Source organism: Zonotrichia leucophrys, chromosome 13 (assembly GCF_028769735.1).
Source record: "Zonotrichia leucophrys gambelii isolate GWCS_2022_RI chromosome 13, RI_Zleu_2.0, whole genome shotgun sequence".
In the NCBI taxonomy this organism is placed as follows: Eukaryota; Metazoa; Chordata; class Aves; order Passeriformes; family Passerellidae; genus Zonotrichia; species Zonotrichia leucophrys.
This window is the reverse complement of record NC_088183.1, coordinates 9262722-9288379: the sequence shown is the minus strand read 5'-3', so window position 1 is coordinate 9288379 and position 25658 is coordinate 9262722. Positions and strand designations below refer to the sequence as shown.

Genomic DNA, 25658 nt, shown 5'->3' with positions numbered 1-25658 from the left:
TCGTTTGAGAGGCCCGGGGTTGGATTGTCCCCAGTGCTCATGTCTGCACCGCTAACGAAACAGGGATGTGTTTACAAACAGAGCGGGGCTGTTTCAGTGCGGTCCCTGGGGTGGAAATGACCCCTGCCCGCTCTCTGTGCGACAGAATGCACCCGCGGCCGGCAGCTCTGCTCGGCCCTTCTCCTCCCGGGTACGTATCACAAATCATGGAACCATCAGGGTTAAAAGAGACCTTTTAGACCGTCCAGACCAACCCTCCACCGGCACTGCCACCGTAACCCCTAAACCACATCACCCAGCGCCGCATCCCGGCACCTCTGAAACCCCTCCGGGACTGGAGACTCCACCGCCTCCCTGGGCAACCCGACAGTGAGGAAGTTTTCTTTAATGCCTGATTTGAGTGCTCCAATCCCAGCTTTAGGCCGGTTCTGGTGCTCTCACTGCAGGCACGGCAGAAGCGATCCCCACTCCAGCTCCTTCCAGGGAATTGCAAGGAGCGCTGCGGTGCCCGAGCCTCCCCGCTCCTGACCGGCGGCCGCTTTGCCGGTACCACCCGCGGCCCCGGGCGGCTGCTGCGGCGCAGGCAGCTCCCTCTCCTCCGTCTTTCCGTCTCGCCGGCTCCTCCCGCGGGGCGGGCCGGCGGGGCCATGCCGGGCGGCGGGGCCGTGCTGCTGCGGCGGGCGCTGCTGGGAGCGCGGCGGGCGGCGGGCGGCGCCGGGAGCCCCGCGGCCATGGTGAGGCTCGGGGGCACCGCGCCGGGCCGGGGGCGAGGGGCGGGGGGGAGGCACACGGACAGGCCGCGGGCTCGGCCAGCCCCGGCCCTGTGCCCTCGGAACTGCGGGAACTGGGATCGCTCAGCCGGGAGAAGCCTCCGGGGAGACCTGGCTGGCACCGTTTAGTGCGCCAAGGGGCATGGGGATAGCTGGAGGGGATTTGGGGCAAGGGCGTGGAGGGAAAGGGTAAGGGGGAATGGCTTCACCCTGATAGAAGGTTAGTTGGGATATCGGGAAGAAATTCTTCCCCGTGGGACTGGTGGGGCCCTGACAGTGTCTGCCCCGAGGAGCTGTGGCTGCCGCATCCCTGGAAGTGCCAGGCTGGATGGGCAGGGAGCAGCCTGGGATAATGGAAGGTGCCCCTGCCCATGGCAGCGGTGGAACAAGATGGGCTGTAAGGTCCCTTCCAACCCAAATCATTCTATGATTCTCCCCGTGTCCCCCTGCCATCCCACCTCTTGGCTGATTATTTTATTTTACACAAAGCTAATAGTGAACAGCACGTGCAGGGTTCAACCCTTGCCCCTCAGGCATGAGAGTTAATTATATATATATATATATATATATATTTTATACTTAATGACTGGTTTTCCTGGGCTTCCTCCAAACAAACATCATCCATCACTCGGGCAACCCCAGCACCCAACAGCCTCTGGGCCATGAGCGTGGGTCGGGTGCCATCACCTGGGGTGCTCAGTCACCATTGGCACCCAGTGCCCGTTCCTGCCTCCCTGGGCTCTGGCCATGCCCCTGACGAGCTGCTGGGGGCTGTGAGTGTGGGAAAGCCATTGGAGTTTTATCTTTGTCCTTGCTGCTTTCTGCTCCATTTCTGAACATCCGGATGTGTCAAGGGCTGACTCAGGACGTGGCCTCCACAATGTGAAACATGCTCAGTGCTCACCAGGGCCTGCATAAAATACAGTCTCCATATTCCTATCAAAAACTATGTGGTCGAATTTCAGGTCACACCATTGTCTTGTCAGTGGCCATGTGTCAGGTGAGATGTCAGGCCATGTGTCAGGAGAGCTGGCACAGAGCATCTCTGGACTTTGTGTTTGAGACAGCAAAGTCCAGCAGTCCTGGACTTTGCTGTCTCAAAAACCCACCCCCCTCATGATTTTTTGTGCATTTGCAGTCAAATTTCATCTCGTGCCAGATAAAACAGTGAGTTTCAAGAAAGCCTTTAGCTTTGGTGATTTTTGTATATGCTTGAAAAATATTAAAAAAAAAAAAGTAAGAAATTTATGACTGTGATGCAGTTATAGCAATGAAAAATCTGAAATTTGTGTTCTGGCAAGCGTAACATTGTGTTTGAAGTGTAAAGAGCCTAAATTAATTCAGTTTAGGGCCTGTAAAACCCATTTATTGTTACATCTCTGTATCCCCCTAAACACAAACAGCAGCAGTGTTGCTGTTAGATTGATTTACTCCATTTGGGGCTTTTTATCCTATGTTATTGGTGAAAACGTTGCTCCTTGGCCCTCGTGGATGTCAGGGCCGTGCTCAGGTCGCATTAATTGCGTTAATTCCTGCTCTGCTCAGACTCACAGCCCCATCTGGTGGCACCGGGGCTCGGCTGGCAGGGGTGAAACTCCTGAGTGCTGAGCAGAACCTCTGCAGCAAAACTGCCTTTCTGGGGGATCTCACAGAGCTGAGCCGGCTCTGAAATAAAGAATAAACCAGTCTGAATGTAGCTGTACTGGGGACAAAGGTTCTTCCCACGAAAGCATTGCGTTTGTCATGAGAGAGCCTGAGAGCCATCTCTCAGAATTTGTGGTCTGAGGAACGGCTCATGCCCTCAGTCCTGCTTTTAGAAAAGGAATCAAACATCCTCCAAAGGCCCCAGAGAACGTTCCTCTGTGTCTGGCTCTGGTCTTGTGTGTGCTTCAGCCCCTGATTTAGATATTTAAGCAGATATTCAGATATTTAATCTGTCATGTTTGTGCTCCCAGTGGCATCAGGAGGACTCGTGTCACGTCAAGTAAGCCATACATAAACACTGCTGCTTTGCAGAATTTAGTGCTTTTACCAATAAAACTTTTTTTGTAATTGTGTCTGTATTGACTTTTGATTTACTTACAAAGCTCTTTGTTCCTTAAAGAACTCCATAGCATGTGCCGTCTTAAAAGTCCGTTTCCACTTTCTTAAAATAGTAAAATACAAAGTAGGTAGAGTGCAATCTCCTGTTTTTCTTCTCTCTTTTGAAATAGGTATTTCCTGATATTATTTTATCCTTATAATATTTTAGCCTTATAATTGAACATTTAGCAAATAATGTAAATAATCCTTTACTTACCAGACAGAATGGAACATTTGGAAATTAAATGTGATGTTACGGCATCTGGACAATTCAGATGACCAAGGGTACAGGTATGCTGGTGTCCATCTTCATTCCTGGGAGTCTGTTGCTTTTCACTAGTTTTATACAAAAAGCACTTGGCCAAACTTACCTGCCTAAACAGAAATGGCAGGGTTGGGCTAGATTAGGTTAAACTGTTCTGTGAAATTATAAATGGTAAGAAACTGCACAGTGAATTTTCCATATCCTCACCTTTACACCATACAAAACCACAATTTCATCGTGTGGTTTTCTTATTGTTGTACAAAGGAGCGCCTCAGCCTCACTTGTGCCATGCCTTTATTTTTTTCCCTCAATAGTCCTCCCAGTCTCACTGGTTGACGACAGAGGAAAGGAATCAAGTTTTACTGGATCTCAAAGCTTCAGGCTGGTCTGAGCTGGGAGAAAGAGATGCCATCTACAAGGAGTTCAATTTCAAAAATTTTAATCAGGTAATGATTGTTATATGCCACTTTTAATATAAAGGAAATGTAATTGCTTTAATTTCCATATGGTCCTGATGGGAAAATATTTATATTCAGAAGTTTGGGAGTATCCTGGTGGGGCCAAATCCTCTTGGATTTGCCCTGATGATTTGCTCTCAGATTCTGATCTCATTAGGTGGAGTAAATTAATTCCATGTTGTAGTTGATAAGCAGATTTGTTCTAATATTACAGTTTCTGGATTCTAATATTCAGGTTGGGGTCAAGGTTGGGATTGTGGAATCAGACAAAGCAGTATTTGATCCTCTTTTTTTTTTTCATTACTAGCACTCATAAATAAATGCTGGAAATACATAACTGATGGGCAGTGGGGATCATTTTTGTCAGGGAAATATGTGAGAAACATAGGTAAATATAAGAAAGAACAGAAGCTTTTGGCAAGCAAGGTGGGGAAAACAGGAACATTTCACCTTCTAAACAGGAAGACAAAGTTCCAGTATATCCTTGATTGAGTTGTAATAGCTGATCTTGCAGTGTCTTTGGCACACAGAGTGCACAGTACTGGTTTTTATTTACCTCACTGGGTTTTGTTTGGAAACAGGATCCTGAGCCACATCTCACACTCACAAGAACTTGTCTCAGACATTAGTTAGAAACTGGCCTTGGAAATAATGAATTTGTCTTGAGATCCCTGCTCAGCTACATTTCACTGAAAATTCCCTTCTGAGGAAAAATGACATTGCTTAGAAAAAATCACACTCCCAGAACATGCATTAGAGAGAAGGTGGATGAGGTGAGCTGGGAGAAAGCAAAAGAGAAAACAACTGCAGAAAAATGCAGCTCATTAGCAGGACTGTGCCAGTGCCACGAGTACATTTTTAACCTGAATGTTAATACAGAGCAAACAGAACCAAATAATTTCATTCCAAGGGCAGTGAAGGGGAGAAGCCCATGAGAGGGAGCTCACAGGAAGCCTTGGTGAGATGTGCAGGCAGCTGGAGCAACCAGGAATGTGGCAGGATAGAAGTGACCCTTGGAAGAGGGGTCCTTGAGATTTTCTGCCTTTGAATATTCATGAAATGGCATCTCTGCCTGGTTGTGGTCAAAGTCTTTGTTGGTTCAGCACAACTAGAAGTGAAGTTGCCCTCAAAAATATTTAAAAAGTGTTTTTGCCCACTGTAAATGAGTAACTCAGTTTGATCAGATGGATTTAGACAGTCCCTGTCTGCCAACAGGCAGGTGAGGAGACAGATCAGTGTCCTGCACCAGCAGATAGCTGGAAAACACATTGCTTTGACAAAAATTTACAAAGTTTTTTTTTTTATTTTGACAGTGTAGACTTATCTTACCTACCAGCTTAGGTAGATATCCATATGTCTTCTTGATTTGAAGGTGGATGGAGCCCATGCCAGTATAGGAAGTTGAGTATATTTAAATTAGCTTGTTGGTAAACTATATGTCAATGTAAATTAGCTTGTTGATGAACTATATGTCAATACTTCTAGTACCTGTAGTCATGGGAAGAGTATTTTAAAAAATGCCACTTTAACTTTTTGGAAGATATTAGAACAGGGTCTTTAATTCTTAACTGCTTTTATGGATGTAAGGCAAAATGAGAGCAAAGGTTGGAGTTGGCTTCAAAACGAAATTTCTGCCCCCATTTGGGAGAAAAAGCTGTGCAGGTGGGTGCTCTGGGCAGCTCTGCTTGGATCAAGCATAGATGTGAATATCTGAGGGCAGAATTTCCCCTGTTGATTTTTATAGATTTACTGCAGGATGCTTTTACTGTTGCAGGGGGCAGAAATCATTCCTGTTCTCGTAGGAGCAGGCTCAACATGCAGATCCCAAGGGCATCAGATCCTTAGCTGGTATTAGAGAGCAGGTATTTGCCTTTCGATAAGTTAAAGCTGAAAATAAATTGAAATTATGCATGTATGCTTAATTTTATTAAATTATGCACATATATTTATAATGATTATTAGTAAACACTATGTTTACTACAACCTGGGAAACAAATGAAAAAAGTGGAGCTATACCTCCCTGTACTTGGGAGAATTTAGTCCTGCAATGAAAAAATTGAACTTGTAGGTACAACTGCTTTCATTTAATGCAATAAATATTCTATTTACAGGATTTAAAGTGTTTAGTAAAAATCAGAGGACTGAGAAATGTCATTTCCTCGTTGATCTTCTTGCTGTCCTTTCACAGATGGCATAAAATCAGGTGTGGAAAAAAAATCACCCCCAAAAATACACACACAAAAAAAAAAGTAGTTGAGCTGACATGAAAGGTATTTCAAATTTATGTTTTGCAGATGATATTGGTATGATTAATGTATTCATTGCTTTTTTTTTGTTTTATTGCTTCTTGCAGATAGTGTTCATGATGCATGGAAAATTCTGTGGCTTCAAAATCTATGCCAGGTTTACAAAGTCTGTGTATGTCAACAGATGTTGAGAATATAAACACAACTTTTATTATAAAGTTGTGCAAATGTGTAGACATGAGCTTGGTTTATGTATATTATTTTCAGCATGAGAATGAAATGAAACTTCTGTGAAACAGGAATTATTTGGATTCCTGAAGCTTTCAGGCTGAGATCAGCTCAGTTAAAAGCTATCAGCAGTGAGCTGCCTTTGTAAGGCTGACAAGCTAATGACACTTCTGGCTCAGGGAATTAGTTTGTAACCCAGAATTTGAAAGCACTGATGGTGTTTGTTATTCTGAGGATACATTTTCACAAAAATGGACTTTGTTGGTACAATTCTCTGAAATAAGCTGGAAGCCAGCCTGGGGTTTCTGCTGAGAGCGCTTGGTTGGTTTTGCTGCTGTGGATGCCCACCAAGCACCAGTCCTGGGGGACTGGATGTCACTGGTGTGTGCTCCCAGAATGTGAGGCGGGCTCCTGGGGGCTTGGTGGTCTGTATAATGTATAGAATAAAATACACCAGTGGTGGGGGAAAAATGCAATTCAGCTGTAGAGGAGAGTGTTGTGTCCAGAAGAGCTGTGCTGATGGCACCAATGCCTCTGTTCCTCCATGTGCCTTTCAGTTGCCCTGGGCTGTTGCCACTGTGGAGTGGCAGGTGGGCAGAGATGAGTTAACACTGGGCTCTTTTACCTCCAGGACCCTCAATGGGGTGCACTTTGTCAAAGCCCCTGGGCTGAGTCCCTTTTCCAAGGGAGCATGTGCTTGGCTGAAACTTCTGGTTGTGAGTGAGGTTTTGGAGAGGAGGTGGGCTGGGACCATTCCATGGCAAATCCCAATTCCTGCTATGCATCTGAGTGCTCATGAGCCTCTACAAACCTCACATCAGGGAGCTTCTCTGGGGCCTCTCTCCCAGGCTGCAGGGCAGAGAAGAGTGGCTGGGGAGGCTTGCAGGCCATGGTGTAGCATCACGAAGTGATGTTGTCATCCATTCGCATCTTTGTGCTACTGAAACGTCTTCCAGTCTGCTTGAATAAGATTGGGGATTGGGAAAGAAAGTTAATTTATGCCTCCAGATCATGCTGGTAACTTCTCCCAGCATTTCAGGTCAGTTCACCTTGGGAGCAGGGATCTGGAAGAAGGGACAGGCCTGGTTTAAAGATGTGAATTTCTGCCGGATTCATCTCAAGGCCAGTGCTGGGCTGGGCGTGCAGCTGTGAAAGGCTGTGAGTGCAGGATGCCAAGTGCTCAGCTTGGGTCCTGTATCCAGCTGCTCACTTTCCCAGAATTTGCAGGAACATCTTAGCTCTGAGACTTCCATGTCTCTTGTCAAACTTGGTTGGATTTGACCAGAGGGTTTAAGGGGCAACTGCCTGTGTGATTGCGTTTCCGTAGGTAATCACACCAAGGCAGCAAATGCAGTTAGGAAATTACAAAGGTGGGCAAGTTTGCTGATGGTCAGGTTCAGAATTTACAGCTGCTTTCTTTTATAGGGTAAGTTTTTAATTAAGTTTGTTTTTGAAAAAAAAAAAGTGTAGGAAGTCTCCATAAGACCTCTAACGTCATTTTCTAAAATGACAGGAAATCAAATGCTCTAAGAGTTTTAAAGCTATTTCAGGTACATTTTTTGTCTTTTGGGGCAAGAGGGAGGAGGTGGAGGATGAGTCTGAGTGGAGGGGACGGTACGGAAATGCTGTGCACTAAGAGTAGAGGCACATGTGTCTCAGTGCAATTTGTGTCTTGGCTTTTGAGAACGTATTTAAAGATGTGCAAAAAATCTAGGAGTATTAAATAAGTTGTTTTTCTCACTTTGCATTTCCTTTCCAGATTTGCTGTCTCTCTTGTTTGGAGTCTGGGAGAAAAAAGTCAGACAGAGCATGTTATGGTGCATGCCTTTTTTTCTCCCTGCTGGTGATGCCAATTTTTTTTCTTTTGGCTGTAGGGAGACGTGCTCAGATTTGTCCCTTTAAATTGATGATCCTCGTATGATCCCAGTTACACATCCAAATGAATTTGGTAGGATATGCAATGCATATTCCTGATTTCTTTCAATAGCAGTACTTGGTGCCAGTGCCTTCAATACAATCTGGGTCCATCCTTTTTCTACTCCTGGCACATTGCTTTGTTTTTGACATTCATCAAAGGTTGGAAAATTTGGTTTTATACATATAGGCAGTGTATTTCGTTTCCACTTTATGTACTTAATCTTTTGGCTGTTTGTCTAAAATACGTCCACGCCTTGTATGTATTGAAAACATTATATCCTTTAACTTACAGTCTGCAGAGTTAAAATGAATTTTATGGTAAATATTCAGTTGTGGACCACATCTCCAGCTTTTTATATGCCACAGCGGTCTTGTGGTTTTTTTTCTTCTCCATTGTCTGATAGTGAGGTCATTTTCAGTCCTCTTGAGATATTTTATTCCCAGCCAGATGCAGGCCATATATTAAAAGTAGCACCTGTGGCTAATATCACAGCAGCTTACCATAAATTTACATGGTAACTAGGATTATATCTGTCAAGACTGTTAAAAAATGTCTAGTTTTAATTTGATTTCCAGTATTGAAGGAGCTCTCCAACATTTTGCTTCATAACTATATTTTAAAAGTTAAAATCACTCCATTGTTAAGTTTTATGGCACTCCCAGTGCCCATTAAGTTGATTTGTTAAACGGGGGTCAGAATAAAGCGAGTTGGCTACGGGAGGATCGGAAACCAACCCATTTGTGACAAATTTAGTCCTCGCGTGTGAATCTTCTCAGAGCCCAGGGAGTGATTGGATTCAGGTGCAGCCTGTGTCAGTTGTGTTTAACCTCAAAGCCTGAGCAGCCTCAGCCCAACTGTCACTTCTGCTAATCGAAAGTTGGACCTATTTTCATACATTTTTGGGGGGAATTGCTATTTTTAATGTAGTAGTGCTCTGCCAGCTCTTTCTGCTAGAGTTTTGCGTTTGATTGCCTGTCGACTAAAAATAAATTATTTTTTTATCCAGCCAGGTAGGTGCTGGTTTTCATATAGGCTTTCTGAAACTGCTTCATTTTCCATTATCCTTTGAGTCCTCTCGCATATGCTGTGATTTGTGCACCTGCAAAGTTATGAAAGTATTTCATAACTTTGGTAGTTATGTTGGTAGTTATGTTGTTCACTAACTTCCCAGCGTTTATGAATACAATAACCGATTTACAATAAATCAGAATTATTTATGAGCGGGTTTACAGAGTTGGAAATACCTTTGTATCTGAAAATAATGAATTTTGGATGTATTTGCCTGTTGACATTTTCTTTTATTAGAAACTGATAGTGAAGTTTCTGGGACTGGCAGAGGTTAACCTGCAGGCCAAAACACAGTCAATGAACTGCATCAAGTGTCTCAGAGCAGAGCACAGTAAAAATATATGATTCCTGGATGGTCACACCTTCCTTGAGTTTATTCTTGGGATTGAGGGAGTAAATAAGAGTCTCACCTCTGAGTCAGCAGGTCAGGGTGCAGCTGTGGGACCTGGACATGATCCACCTGCCCCTGCCTTTGGGACCAAGGTACCGCAGGGTCTGGGGGAAATGAGATGAGAGGTTCCTTCTTTGGAAGCTTATGATTCTCCTTCCTTGGCCTTGGAGAAGGAGGAGATGGCACTGGAGCTCTGGTCAGCATGTCCAGTGTCCAGTGATGCTTCCAGCTCATTGGCAGTCAGTGGTGAGGAGTTATGCAAAGCTTGGAGGTCTGTAGTGGTGGAAATGTGGGATCTGATTGTGTCTAAGAAGAAATGAAATCCTTGGAGATGGGAGTTGGGAAATAAGGGAATTATTTCATTCTCACAGCCATCATGGTCTGCCATGTACAAACCCATAGCATCCTAGAATGGTTTGGGTTGGAAGGGATCTCAAAGCTCATCTCATTCTGAACCCCTGCCATGGGGACACCTTCCCCTATCCCAGGGTGCTCCAAGCCCTGTCCAACCTGACCTTAGACACTTCCAGGGATGGAACAGCCAGAGCTTCTCTGGGCAGCCTGTGCCAGGGTCTCCCCACTCACAAGGAGGAATTTCATTCCAGTATCCCATCTAACCCTGCCCTCTGTCAGTTTGAAGCCATTCCCCCTTGTTCTGTCACTCCATGCCCTGTAAGAAGTCCCTCCTTGTCTCTCCTGTAGCCCCTTTAGGTGATGGTTCCTCTTTGTGATGTTGAATATCCCATCTCCTCTTTGCCAGGCTCTGTGTGTGCAGATGCCACCACCCTTGTGTCCCAGCTGCCTGTGACAAGTTCTGTTACATACACACATCACCATTGTAATTTCATTGTGACACTCCCAGTGGCGTCAGGCTACCAGGGTTATTTAAAATGTCACAGTATTAATAATATTTAAATAAATATAATTATTTTTAAATTGAAGACTCACACATGGTCATATGTCCTTCATCTCCTTAATCATGCAAAATGTCCCAGCCTGGTTGTGGTAGAGTTTGCATCAGTTTTTTTATTTTGTTTGTTTTTGTGACTTAACTGTAATTTGGCATACTTATTTTCTTGACGAGCAAATCATATTTCTCCCTAGAATAAACCATTATTTTATTGTTTATAATTAGTGGGGTGTGGTGTTTCTAATTGCTGAGTTTCTCCCCTCAGCAGACCTGTTGTATCTCCTTTTATGCACTCCACTGCTTAAAATCTGCCCAGTTGACCTTTGGGCTGCTCTCCAGTTGACTCCAATACAAATGCTTTTCTTAACAGATGGATTTATTATCACTCAAGTAAAAATTATTACAGCATTTGTTTTATACTTGTTGCACGCATCGATCTAGAGATGCAAAAGAAATGATTTGTCAAAATGCCTTTTGGATCTCACAAGCTGTCTTGTAGATTTCTAGCAAAAGAAGAATTTATCTTTTTTTTTTCAGCTGCACAGATTGATTGTTTCAATTAAACAGAATAAATAATGTCCTATCAGCCATATGGACAGTGCTTAAAGAGATAAATGGGAGCAAGTCAATCTAATTTTAGCTACATTTTGGGCACTTCCCATGATAAAGCACCTTTGGAAAATGAATGGAAAAGACAATGGGTTTGAATTCAGTTGAATAGCTTCATTTGGGGAAATGCAAGTATGACTGCCTCTTTTGAAGAAGATGGTTACTCAGATGAATGTTTTTATCTTTTCAGTTAATGAAAACTGGTTTCTTGAAACTCCTTTATGCAATAACATTTATTTTTATGGAGGGACTGGAACGATGCTGGTTAAACGCAGTCCTGGTTGTTCAACCTTTTGCATCCCCTTGCTTTTGGAGCAACGCCTGCCTACAGTTTCCAACTGTAAATTGCCTTTAGCACCAGCAGCTCTCCCTTTCCCATACTCCCACAAAGCAGCAACACGCTTTGGGATATTATCCTCTGCAGCTGCAATTAAAACTGGACTCCGGCTGGCGGAGTGAACTGAAACAAAGCTGCAACGCCCCTATTTCAGAACGAACCATTACTCACCAAAAGCACATCAAACCCACTTAGCGGACATCCGTTAATCCTGCCGTGGGGCGGTTCGGGCTTTAATGCACACTGTTTTACACGTTAAGGGGTTTGAAGTGCGGGGCCGGCGCTGACCTTTCGCATCTGCTCCTCTCGCAGTAGGAATCTCCGCTCGCCGCTCCCCGTCAGGCCGGATTAGCGTGACGAAGTGCAGCTCTTCTGCTGGCTGCAATTTCGGGTTTTGATCAGAATTATTTCTTTCACAAACAATCACGTTTGGCTAAAACGTTACATCTGCTCTGGAAAGCCACTGGCAGGGCCGTCGTTTATCAGGGCGAGGCATGTGGAGGGTTGTTTTCCAGCTCTCTCTTATAAAGCTGCAAACCCGCTTCACGTGGCTTTTTGGGGGAGAGTTTCCTTTCTTGCTCTTCCACTTACCCTTTATTCCTTTAGTTTTGTTTGGCTGAGATGAAAAGTCGTTTTGGACAAACAAGAAGCTGGGTGTGATGTTTTGGAGGGATTTGGTGGGAACACAGTGATGAGTGGGAAGCCCTGTGCTGAGTCAGCACTGCACTGTTTGGTTTATCTATTGCTTAGGATGCTTTGAAGTAAAATGTTATTTATTCCTAGGATCAGTGGGAAAAGTCCTGATTACATGATCTACCATGATTTTCCTTGGACTGGAGTGAGAATAACATCAGACAGTTAAATGTAGGTCTGTGTATGTCCAAGGTGTCCCTGGTTGAGGGAACATTTACTCTCCTTACAGTGGGTGGGTGCTCAAAGTGAGCAAAAATACTGTTAACTGTACAAGCCCAGAATGCTGAGTTTATGCACATTGTAATGCCCGATCTAACAAAAAACCCAAGAGCTTTACAAAGGGTTTCCCTTGGTGGTGTGCTCATACGAATTTCTAAAAGAAATTTGGTGTTCACCAGAGGACTCAGAATTACTGTTTGCCTCCCCTCCTGAGCCTGTGCCTCCATTTCCAGATGGACCAATGTACAAGCAGCGTGGTTTGCCCAGAGAAACCTTTGTGTTGGTAAAAAAACAACCAACAAAAACTTTGCAAAATATTGCTCATTGAACACACTCTGTCACTTCCAGGCATGTGCTTGGAGCATAAGAAGGGGTCTGAAGACAGTGGATAATGTTAAGTGCAGGTTGAGTACCTGAACTGTTGGCAGTTAGGTGAGCCTTGCTCTAATAACACACCTTAATGTAGCTGTTTTTATCCTTTTCTCTGTGACCTGCTCCAGCCATTCTTCCAAATAGCAGAGACAGGAGATGAAACTATAGATCCCAGAGGGAACAGTGGGCATGGCAAACCAAGCAAAGGACCTGACTGTGCAGAGCTTGAGGGATACCCTGTCTTCTCTGGGAAAATTCTTGGTCTGTCCCACTCTTTTTCCCCAAATGATCTGTTGTTTCTAGACTTGAAATGCCTTGTTTGCAAAATAACATTTGAATTTTATGGTGCAATATGAATTAGCAGCCTGCCTGTGCTGGCCCAGGTAAGTCTCCTCCTGAGTTCACTGCCCCTAAACTCTGTTAGAGAAGGTGTCCAAACATTAAAACTTGTTCTTGCAGTACAGTAGGACACATTCAGCTGAGTGAAATGATTCCCTGACTAGATCTGACGTAAATGGTCCTTAGTTTGCTTTATTGCAAATCTCTAGATCTTTCTAGCTTCTGACTTGGCCAAGAGAATTATTGTAAGACCTGTCCAAATTCCTCACATCTCCATCATGTTTTCTCTGTTGCGTGTTTGAATTGCTGAACTTGCTTTTAAAAAAACAAACTAAACCAAAAAAGCTGACGGGATGGTGGAAGATGAAATGGTCATGAGACCAACATCTTCCCTTAATCCATCATAAAGCAAAGCCTTTCTTACCCCTCTTTGATGTGTTCTTAGGATCATAAATGGCAAATATTTAGAGGATTATCAGAGGCAGGATATGATTGCCCTTGGATGCTCAGCAGAGAAGATGTTGGATATTAAACTGATAGTGTGTGTAATCTTGGCCAAAAGACCAAGGAGAATTTTGTCTGAGCATCCCTGTGTTATCAACAGCATGGATGGCTTGTGAACTTCCCTTTCATGTCTACAGAATGAAATCATTCCTTCTCAAATGAGTAAAAACAAACATTGGGGAAAATTGCAGAATATTTTCTTCTGCTCCAGTCAAATCTGTTTCATCCAAAATGTGGCATGATGGGATCATGAACTTCTCTGTTCTTCTACACCATACCTGCACTCTGTAAAAGTCAGAGGGTTTGAGAAGCTTTTAGAAGGGGAACATTCACTTAAATTAATTCTGATCTGCTCTGGTTTACAATACCTTCCTGTCATGGGCTGGCACTGTGCTGTCAAGGATGATTCATTGTGCTGTGCCTCAGCAGAGGGCTCAGGTGCCTGAATTCAGAAGGCTGGAACTGGGGGCTCCCTACACCTTGTTACTACTTTATTTTTATTGTGGTTTGTGTGATGGCTTTATTACAGTACAGCCAAGGGTTTGATTTGCTGGACCAAACATTAGTTTTAGCAAGTCAAATTATCATTGTTCTTTCAGTTGTGCAGCCAAGAGAGTTTATTATTTTAAGTGCCTGATTACTTTAGCAGGTGCTCAGTTAATGGGGACTTCACTGTGTTATTTCATGTTTTTAGGTAGGGTGCAAAAATCTCATTTTAAAAAGTCGTGTTTCATGGAATACCTTTTTTTTTTTTTTTTTTTTTTTTTGTGCAAACCTCCTAAGGGCAACCTTTATATTCCATTTTTTAACTCAAAGCACACAAAAATGGCTCGGAAGGTGGAGAGCCGCATTGAGATTATGACATGGAAAGATTTCCACCATGCTCTAGTTCAGTCCTGACACCTGGGATTATTTCCCTCTTTTTTTCCTGGAAAACGTAATTTAGAGATCTACAATTTTTAATAAAATTGTTTTTTTAAATTAAAAAATATTTTAAAATAAAATAATATTAATTATTCTATAAGTGCTGAAGGACCTGGGGGAAGAAAAGGAAAAATTAAAGCATTTATATTCTATATTTCGATTTGAAATGATGCATCACAAATACCTCATGATTTAGTTGCAGGTGTGGTTGGGATTTAGGGTATCTACTCATTTTGCAGAAGTTTTATGGGCAACTTCCTATTTACCTACCTGTAAATAAATGAAAGTAATATGTAATGTGTTGTAATATGGTTGTAATTGGTTGTAATATGGTTGTAACCATGTAATATGGTTGTATTGGCATTGAAACTTTTATCACTTCCAGAAAGATTTTATGCTGCTTTAAGACATCTCTATCTTCTCTCTCTTCTACTTCATCAAGTCTGTATTGGATACAGAAAGAAATTCTTCCCTGTGAGAGGGGTGAGGCCCTGGCACAGGTTGCCCAGAAAAGCTGTGAATGCCCCATCCCTGGAGTGTTCAAGACCAGGGTGGATGGGGCTTGGAGCAACCTGGGATAGTGGAAGATGTTCCTCCCCATGGCAGGGGATTAGAATTAGATGGTGTTTACAGTGCCTTCCAGCCCAGAGCATTGTGTCCTTCTGATCCTGTGGTGTCAGAGCTTTGGTCACTGAAGTCAAAGTGTGCTGAGCTGGGAGGATGAAGCCCTGAGCTCCAATCCCTCTGCAGAGCTGCACCTCAAGCACTGTCAGAACTGTGATGTGTCTAGTGCTGCACTGGGTCCAGAGGGTGCTGAGTAAATGCAAATTTCCCTTTGCCACAAGTGGGCTTTTCCTGGGACAGCATTCCTGGAGTTTCCTTCTGTCACCTCCTGTGGCTCTGGACATTGTCGCGGTACCTGGGTGAGGAATGTCCCCATGGAGGCAGGGCTGGGCCTCCCTGCTCCACTCCTCCCTGCCTCCAGTGATCCTGCATGGTCCTCAAATTGCTAAATCATTTGAAAATTGATAAATCATATCACATTGGTAAATCTGATGACAGAGGCACAGCCTTCTGTCACCTCCTGTGGCTCTGGACATTGTAGGGGTACCTGGGTGAGAAATGTCCCCATGGAGGCAGGGCTGTGCCTCCCAGCTCCACTCCCTGCCTCCAGTTATCCCTCATGGTCCTCAAATTGGCAAATCATATGACAATAAACAGAAATAGTCTCAGTGAAGAGAGAAGGGGAAACTGTTGTTTATCTGGTCAGGTGGTTTAGATTAGCAGTGATGCTGGTCTGTATTATGTTACTTTAAATCATAGTGTCCCAACAGGACATAAATTATGAAGATTGTTACAGTATGTTTCATCCAATGTAAGATCAACAAATTGGAATAATTTTTTTTAATAGGAAAATCAGTGCTTTGGCAAGGTTATTGTTGAAGAATTTAATTTAACTTGAGCTTTGCTTGCATTATTTCTTAATATATAAAAACTATTTGCATAATGTATGAAGTATAAACATTTTTAGAATCAAAGGCAAGAATGCCCTTTCCAAGATTACATGGAGTGGCAAACTACTTAGAATAGATCAGTGTTTGTGCTTTTGCTGTCAAAAATGTTTGATATAGAGCTGGCAAGCTGGTTTCTTCACTGACATAATTGTAAACAAGTGTTGGGAGACAGAAACAGCATTCTTTGGAGAACATGGTGTAAAGGTTTGCACATTCTCTGCTGCACATCTAACACAGCAATGTTTACAGCTGCAATAGGAATGTAAATAGGTAACTTTTTTTAGAGTGTAAAGCAGCATTGCATTTTTGTGCCAATGATGTATGCAGATAAGTATGGGGGATGCAAGTGGTCAGCTCTGGATTTTCAAAGAACACTGTAAACACAGAAAAACATTGGCAATTCAGTTGGAAATTGGAGTTGTGAGGGTTTGGAGATTTTAGTTTCAGATATTGCTATGAAGATGGAAATGGCATCTCAGTCCGTGCCAGAGTGTCTTTAGTACTATCCTTCCATCCTTTCCCCTCATTATTATCATTCAGAGTTAAGAGCACTGCTTTCCCCAGTCACAGGTGATGCTGTGGAATGGGAAGGTTGCCTCTGTTCACAATAGTTTGCTGCTTGAGCTATTAAAGAGGAGAAAACCAAATTTCTACCAGTGGTTCATCAGGTGTTGTTCACCTTTACACCCTGTTGGCTGCCCATGCCAGGATGGAGAGAGTAGGGAATTGTAGGCACAGTACCTGATGTGTCTTGTCCATGCCTTGAAGCCTCAGAGAGAGATGGGGGACATGAGTAACCTGAGTTCAGCTCTATTTTGGTGCATGATTATTTGCATTGTTAATTACGGTCCCAGTGTTCATGGATTAATGTTAAAAAGGGGGAAGCAATGAGAAGATGTTCACCTGATTTATGTTGTATGTGAATCTAGACACAGACAAAAAGGAGAAGGAAAAATATCTAATGCCACGTGGATCCAGTGTCTCTGAGGATGGTTCAAGCAGATTGATGATGCCAACAGGGAAGAATCCCCATATTGGGATTCCTGTGGTTTTGGGAATGGGTACCTGTCCTTCTGTGCTGCCATCAGCTTCCTAAATACTAATTAGATTCCTCTTTTTGTGTTTTAGCTAATTAGATTCCTCTTTTTTTGTGTTTTAACTATGTTGTCATTTTCAGATAAAGAGTGTAGCTTTGTGACATGATTTATGCATATTTATACGATAAAAATATTTAGTGATGGAGTAAATAGACTCAAGATAAAACAAAGCCCAGTTTTTTCCTGAGAGCACAAGAGAAGATATCGTGAGAGCCTTCATGACTAGCAGCTGATCCTGACCTACAATATCTTGACTTTAGAGAGCTTTTTCGTTTTATCTGCTGGCTTGTAGCTCACTGTTAGGTAGTAATGTCAGCTGGATATGTGAAAGCTTCTGGAGTTGGGGAGTGAACCTTAATGATTGATTTTATTGTTACAAATGTCAAACTCTAAGGAGAATACATGCTGTACCCTGGTACTTTTTACTCAGGTGAGTGGAGAGCAAATGTGCGAGGTGTAGTCATCTCCTGTGTGACAGTGTCACTGTAACCTGAGTAATTCATTAATTTCCCACTGATAAATGGTACAGATGCAGCCTGGGAGGCAGGGCAAGGGAAGACAGGTAGCCCTCGTGCTGCAGAAGGTCAGGGTTAATGCTACCTCCAGCGTTATAATGACAGATGGGAGGCAGAAACCTTAATGTACTTGTGATTAGCACATGCTTTCCTTGGCTGCGCGTCCAGGGGATTTAAGAAGCCTGAGTGCACACTTCATTTTAAAACAAACAAACAAAAAATAAAGTGTGCATGGTTATGTCGTTGAGCCTTTCAGCTGTTTTGCTGAAATATCTCCACTTGGAGTCAAGTACTGTCAGCTGCTCTCTTCTGGAGATGCACGGGGTGATCCATCACGGGGAACTTGTGGTGGGTGATGTATGAGCACAGCACCGCGACCTGGGAGCCTTTGATGTATAACTCATCAAGATAATGTTGGCAAGCATTGTACAAAAGCAGCCTGTTTAAAAAGTATTAAGATGAATGGATTCCTTGCTTAAGAAGTGTGAAAGGAAGAATAATAGCAGATTAGCTTCGGGATCCCGGGGTTCTCCCAGAGCTGTGCAGCGCTGGGCGGGGCAGAGCAGCGCACGGAATTTCATCTTTCCTCCCAGTTCTGACAGCAAAGTGTCTGGCCCTGGTTCTCCCATTCTCAGGCAACAAAAGTAGCATTAAGTCTTATTTCGTGATAGTGGATTATATCAGTTTCAAGAGCAGCTTGACCAGTCACAAAACATCATGAGACAGCTGAATTCTTTAATAGTTTACCTTGGGTTTTTTTCACTTACTTAGGTTAGCTTGTCTTTCTAAGAGTAGCCCCGATTTTTATCTTATGGAGACATATTAGGACTGCTAGTATTTAAGAAACATATTGAATGTGATATTATGACTGAAACACCATTAGTTTTTAGTTCCTTCTTTCATGATCTTAAAAGATGTGAAGAGACGTACCAGCACACCCAGGTGTCCTGTCTGTGCAGGATTGCTTCACTTCTTACTTACATTGCTCTTCATGGTTTGTTGTAGGGACTCTGCACTCTGCCACCCCTTGGGTGTTGTGGTCTATATGTGGAGTTCCCTGAATGTCTGGATACTATTTTAGCCCAAAATGTCCTAAAAGAGTTAGGTTACAAATGTGTCTAATATGCCTATTACTGAAAAACCAGAATACTTCATAATATTTACTGCATCAAAGTCTATTTTAATACTTTTTTATGGATTCTAGAAAATGCACAAAACCTTTCTTTCTCCTGTCTTTTTGTTTTTGAGGGGAAAACTAGCAAAAGTTCTCATCTGGGGCCAAGGGACTGCACTTCCCTGTTATTAACAGAGTGAAAGTCAAGACTGTGTTGAGTCTCACTGTCATGAGTGAAGTGGTTGTCCCACTTTCATCAAGAAATGTGTGATGGTCTGATAAACTCTGCCCACCAGTGCAGACTTGACAATGATCTTGCACTGCAGACTGCATAATAATTTTCATTATTTTTAATTAAATTTGAAGAAGTGCAGACTCCTGCTCAAATTAAGGTTGGTTGTGTTGCCGGAATGCGGTAATTACTTTAATTGATCACAAGATAGTTTCCTTGATCACCAATTAGACCAAATTACCGATCAAGTTTCAAGACGTGAAGAAATGTCCAAACTGATTTTGTGTAATAGTGTTTTCATATCTAATCAAACCTAAAGATCTTTTCCTTCCAGAGCCAGTTGTATTTTCCCAAAGAAAGGTTAAGGCTCTACAAATATAAAGGTGATTAATAAACAATAGTGTTCCAATTCATTTAATTAGTAAAGGAAGTATTTAAGACCTTAATGGAGATTGTGTTGGTGAAATTGCTCGGTCTTTTTTTGTGAGAGTTACACTTTGTGTGTAATTAAAGTAAACTGAAATGCAAGGAGTAAGTTGCTGTGGGTGATGTGCAATGAGGGAGAACGTTTCTGAGCAGAGCAGGGCATGCACGAAGGCAAGCAGGCTTCATCCTTCACTGTGACACTGGATTGCCCTGGCTGGGACAGCTGGGGGCAGCTGGAGCAACAAGCAGCAGGATGGGTCCTGGGGAGAGTCCTCTGTGCTGGAATTTATTCATTTTCATGAGTTGGACAGCCTCAAGTTGAGCAGTCTTCAGTAGGATGAACAGTTTTCTGAACAGTGTCCATTTTATCCAGTTGGAGACTCCACTCTCTGTGGGGCAGGGGCAGTGGGATGTTGTGTTGGTGCACTCACTGAGGGGATTTGGTGGTCTGCTGATGAGGAGGATTTGTCATCTGAAGTGTGGAGGAAGGTCTATAGCGCAGATAAATTTTTTAGAGTAACTTGTTTGTGTAATTCTCTCTGTGTGCTTTCATTGGAGCAGTGATTATTGTCTCACCATCAGTGACTGTTTGCAGTGTGACCTGGGTCTATACATGGGCGGGTGAGTTCCTGGGATGAACAGACACCAATAGAGCTTACATAAACCTGATAGGGGATTTTATAAATTTATTTTTATTTTTTCCCTTGCCATTTGTTTCTGTATTCAGGAATTCTGTATTCTGAATTCAGGAAATTCAGTTGCAGACACATCACTGTTTTAAAGTTTTGAGGATATATCTGTGGATTGATTGCTGTGTTGGAAATAGCATTCTTATTAAGACTGGACACTATAAAAACATTTGAATAATCACTATTAATGGAGAAGTTTTCCAAATCATTGCTAACATCTGATGCACAACTTGCAGCTTTCTACTTCAAAGCATGCTGCTGAAATATGGGCAAACTTTTAAAAGTAATTGTTCACTCAAAGTAAAACTAAACCGAGCAAGAGCTTCAAGGGAAGTTAGTTTCTCCTGAATTTTGGAAAGCTCTTGGGTCAAAGAAAAAAAGCTTTTTAATTGCTGACAGTTTGGTGATTTCCAAATGACAAACCTCATTGGAATGATTTTCTCTGATTATAACGTTTGCATTCATTTGACTGGCAAAGCGACCAACAAAGTAATTCTTCATCCAGGCACCAATTCTTTTTTTTTTTTCTTTCCTTAAAGGTTTTTGCAATTTGTGAGAGGGAAAAAGACTTGAAACTATTATCAACCATTATATGTTATTCATTGACCACATGTTTGTTTGAAATGGTCATCACTTGGTGGAATGTGGGCTATATACATTCTCTTCCATAAATTAGCACTAAAAACCTACCTAAATCAGGTATGGTTTTGTGGAGCTTGTTGTATTATAATCTGAACCAGACTGTAACGTGGATGTTCCTCCAGCTTTGCATGTTAATTCAGGTCCTGAACTCGATGGATGGAGCTTGCTATGAACAAAGCCTGCTGCTGAGAGCGTCCTGCTCACGCTCCCAGGCCCTTTGGGCCCCACTGCATAATTACAGTCTTGATTTGCATGGACCTTCTAATTTTCTTTATAATGCACTGATTTGCTCCTAAGTATTTTGGCAAGGGGCTGCTATTATTTTCCTTTTGAGCCTCTGATAAAACTTGTGTCCTGAGGGAGCGTGTAGGGACAGAGGACTGGAAAACCTCTTTTAACTCATTTAAAGGGAAAATATGTCTCATAAAGCAGAGGGGCAGGCCCACCTGCTGCCTTTTTCTCTGCAGTAAAATAAATAGCAAAATGGTTAAATGGAGGGATGTGTTTCTGGAAGCAGTGTTGGTCACACAGTGGCATGGTGCTTAATTAGAAATGGCACATTTCTAAGGTGCAGGAGGGGATGGGGGACTTGGGATGGATATTTAAAATCCCTGCTGATGGCGGAGGTGAAATCACTGCTGTCATGCAATGGCTTTGAGTCCTGGGCTAAGTCACATTGAGCAGGGTGATTTACCAGGGTCTGCAGGGGATCATTTCAGCTGTTTTGAGAATGCACCAGTGGCATGAGAGTTCAAATGGTTCTTTAGCACACACAAACCCAAGGTGCAGCCATCTGGGGCATCTTGAGGAGATTTTGGGATTTTGGAGTGAATCTTGCCAATCCACTGCCAATCCAGTATTTTCCTCTTTGCTCTCTCTCTCTCCTTAGGCTTTTGGATTTATGACACGTGTTGCTCTCCAGGCAGAGAAGATGAATCACCACCCAGAATGGTTTAATGTCTACAGCAAGGTAACGTTCACCAGCCCTAGTTACTCACACAGCAGTGGAGTTAAGGACACCAAACCACTGGCCCATTCTCTCTGCCTTTATTTGTAGCTTGTCTACAAGGTAAGGGAATGGGAAGTGTCTCTATAAAGAGATTTGAGATTTTAAAGAGATGCTGAGATTTGCAGTGGTGAGGAATCAAAAATGAAGCTCTTTGCGCCTGTATGGTTGGGGCCTGTGGCTTCACCTCTCTGGCTGAGATCTAAAAATAAAACAGAAGCCTTTAAACTCCTATTTAGCCAACCTGAATAAATTACTGTTTTAAAACTATTCACCAGCTCTCATTCCTGTCTGTGCAGCAGGTCAGGAACTGAGCAGTGTAGGCTAGCAGACTGTTGGTACCTAAATGGGAGCCTGGCAGTCTCAATTCAGATTTGATTTTTTAGAAATTGTAGGCTCATATGTCTCAACATAGCAGCTTATAAAATTTGTTTATAATATTACCTAACTGATGGTGGTCTCATATTTACAAGGGTTACAAGGATTACTGCAACCCTCAAATGAAAGGTGCTGTGTGAAGGGAGAAATTATTGCTCTCCCTTCAATTTTATTTTCTAATCCTTCTCATTGCATTGTATCACATTGTTTGTTGTAGCATTTAGTGAATATATGGCAATCCCACTAAAAATATACCCAAAAAAAGGACATGTGGACAAGCAGCCTGTAGCTCAGACCACCACCCTCAGAGCAGGACATCCCACCTCTCCTTGTAGGTGAAACTCCCAGCAGAGACTCTTCCTCATCAGTCCTTCATGTCACCCTGACCACCTGATTTTCTTGGATTTCTAGAATATTCAGATTTTGTCTCCTTTTTTCTTTTAAGTATTCCCAAAATCTCAGTCAAAGGCAAGACAAAATAATGCCCATCTTGTCATCTGGCTCAGTCTAAACAGACCTGTGAGGCAGCTATGTCACCTATACTTTTTTTAAAATTAATCTGCAGCAATCTTAAGAATTTTTTCACCTTTGGGATGTGGATTCTTAACAAAATATGAGCCCCTGATCCAGCTCTTGGCAGCTTGGTCAGTTTCCCGGGTTCTTAATGAAACTCATCCGTGGTATTTCAACTTAAAGAGTGAATGATTTAATCAGATACCTCTTCTTGGATGAAACTCAAGAATACAAAGCCTGTGTTATTGTGCAAAAGGGCTCATCTGGTGAGATTCCAGGCTCTGTAAAGCCTCCTCACCTATAGCATCTTCTGGTTTACACAAGCAGGGAGGGTCCAGCTTGGTGCTTGCCAGGAACACCACGTAAAACCAGCTCACTAAGAGACACTCAGTGTTCCCAATGAACTGCTGTTCAGAGATCAAAATGTCAAATGTCAGAGATCAAAATGTCTTTGTAACCTCTTTCTTTTCCTTTGTGACAGGTTCAGATAACTCTGATTTCCCATGACTGCGGTGGGCTGACCAAGAGAGACGTGAAGCTGGCTCAGTTTATTGACAAAGCTGCTGCCTCAGTTTAACCAAGATATAAATAGCTTTAATACAGTGTCCACTGATATTTTGTTTTTAAATGATATCTCTTTTTCCTTGTAATCCTGATTTCCAAAACCTGTAGAGGGAAGATATTTTGTAAAAGGAGTGGCTGAGCTTTTCTGACCTTCAGTACCTTAATCATGAGACCCCTTTGGCTGCCTGTGCTTGTCCTTTCCCATTGCTGGTTCTGCAGGAGGATGCAGTGGATAAACCAGCAATAAATAAGTTTTGAACAATCCTTTTTTACAAACTACACTGTACTGGAATGAAACCATGAGCCCACCCATGTGTGTTGGTGTTCCCCAAGCTCACAGGGACTGATCCAGCTGCCATATGAGTTTCCCCCATGCCTGGCCACTTCCCTCCTATGGTTTTGTACATCTCTGCACTTCAAACAGTGTGAGAGCAGCCTGGCCAGGTCAATCCCCTCTGGCTTGGTACCATCATCTCTGCCAGTGACCAGTGACAAGTGCAGGGATCTGGGGAGAGCAGTGCACGCTGCTGCTGATGTGTCCTTGCAGTTGCAGCCCGACTGGCAGGAACAGCTGTATCCAGAGCTGCTGCTTGAGAGCCTTTCCCCATCTGAGAGTACAGAATCACATAACCACAGACTGGTTTGGGTTGGAAGGAGCCTTAAAGCTCATCTCATTTCACCCCCCTGCTGTGGGCAGGGTCACCTTCCACTAGACCAGTTTGCTCCAAGCCTCATCCAGGCTGCCTTGGACACTCCCAGGTGCAGGGCTGGATCTTGGAGTTGCTGAAAAACTCAGTGCCGGTACCGCAAACACAAAATGTCCTGGTGAGCTGCTACACCATTGAATGAAGCCTGTGCTGAAGGGCTTGGCCAGGTCAGTGCTCAGCTCCCTGCAGGACTGAGCCACTGTTGGTGGTGTAATGCTCCAGTACCTGCTGGATCAGGCTGGGGGTGGCCTGGCCCAGTGCCCGGAGCCCTGGCCAGGGCTGCCGGCGCTGAAGGAAGCGGCATTAGCAGCATTCTTGCTAAGCTGGGCTTCACTGAAGCTATGCTCACCCACTTTTTTTTTCATAGCTAGAATTACTCGTTGCACACATTGTTGCAGATCCGACTGACAACGTTTAAAATAGTTCCTCCCGTGGTTTGAATTGTTTTTATCCTGTGATCCTCCCCTAGACAGATTTGCAGCGCCGGCAGGGAGATTTCAGGCTGCTCAGAGCTTGCAGGAGGGGCCTCTCCCCCTGCAGTGCTGCTGCTGGGTGTCCCCAGCGTGCTCTGTCATGCCCTGCCAGCGGCTCTGCCGGGAGATTGACACCTCCCAAATGCCCCAGAGCATTGCTCAGATGACACTCACAGCCACCAGCTACCGAGAAGGGGGATGCACGCCTGCCAGAATCTATATCGGGGCGAGGTGTGTGGTCTCTCGGGTATTTTGGGATGCAGAATGCCATGAGCTTGCCACCCAAGTGATTGAGTCGATAAAATAAGATATTTTTTGTAAATCCTCAGCAAACACACCGTCACGTGCTAATTGGTCACACACAGGAAGCAAGAGGTTGGAATTTGTTGTCAGTAACCTTACTTAGGATATCAAGTTAATACCTAAAAAGACCCAAATTCAGACAACGTGCTCAGCTGTTCTTTTCTCACAAGTGCCTTTCCCCAGTGAAGTGCAGGATTTCCCTGATATGGTTTGAAAATGGTCACTGCTGTGAAGAGTGAATAAAACTAAAACAAACAATCAGGCTGTGATGTCTCCTGTTGGTGGTGGGGAATTGAAATGAGCTTCACCCAAAGTTTTGACAACATCTCTAAAGAAGTGTGTAAATTCTGATGTTCAGAATTTATGTATAACGCGTGGGCTTTGAGTAAAACCAATAAAATCAAATTCCTCCTTTGTAATTTGTTTCTTTATTATTGTATATATGTGACAAAGCTGTTTAGTTTGAAGACAAATTTAAGATAAATAGTATTTAGTTACTGGGAGGTCTTTGGTTTAGAATATTGATATTTATTTACATACTCTGAGGAAAAAAATCCCCTTCAACTAATTCAGCTCAGAGAGCTGCACTGTCTGGCTATGGCATAAAGCTGTGCTGGGGGTGTTGAGAATCCTGACCAGCAAAGAGGCGAAAATACTCAGGAATTAGAAGGATGAAGCTTTGAAATGCTTCGTTTTATGGTCAGTGCTTGTTTAGCCATAATTTTAGTAATTTAGCCATAATGTTGTAATTTCTTGATAACTTCTGGGACATCCCACAGACCTGTAAGCAAGGTGAGCATTGCTGTGAAATGTAAATAATAAAATAAAAATAGGTCATGGGGAAGGGATACACAGTGTCCATGAGCTGGAATTTCACAGCAAACTTGGACAGCAAGGATTTAGTGGTAGGCACTGGTTTGGGGCCAGGAAACTCAGTCTAAGGCTCCTCTTGAGAAAAGCATAATTTGCTCTGCTCTGAGGAAAAGTAGCCAGTGTACAAGGGTTGGGCCCAGATGGGAGGGCTCAAAAATGGGCTGCCCAAAATGCAGCTTTGCTGTGCTGGCCTCTCCTCCTGGGCAGCTCAGTACCTGCTCCCCAAAGCCCACAAAGCTGCACCCCAAGGCTGTGTTGCTGCTCATGCACTCACCTTCC

General features: G+C 43.3%; 1 protein-coding gene across 1 annotated transcript; it reads left to right on the top strand.

The window, feature by feature from the left end:
* The first annotated feature begins 645 nt into the window (after nt 1–645).
* PCBD2 (pterin-4 alpha-carbinolamine dehydratase 2) lies at nt 646–24924 on the top strand. The gene is made up of 4 exons (XM_064725172.1): nt 646–734; nt 3432–3563; nt 21452–21532; nt 22941–24924. Exons 1-4 carry the CDS (start codon nt 648–650, stop codon nt 23034–23036), a joined length of 396 nt encoding a protein of 131 aa, XP_064581242.1. The 5' UTR covers nt 646–647; the 3' UTR covers nt 23037–24924.
* Nucleotides 24925–25658: the final 734 nt, after the last annotated feature.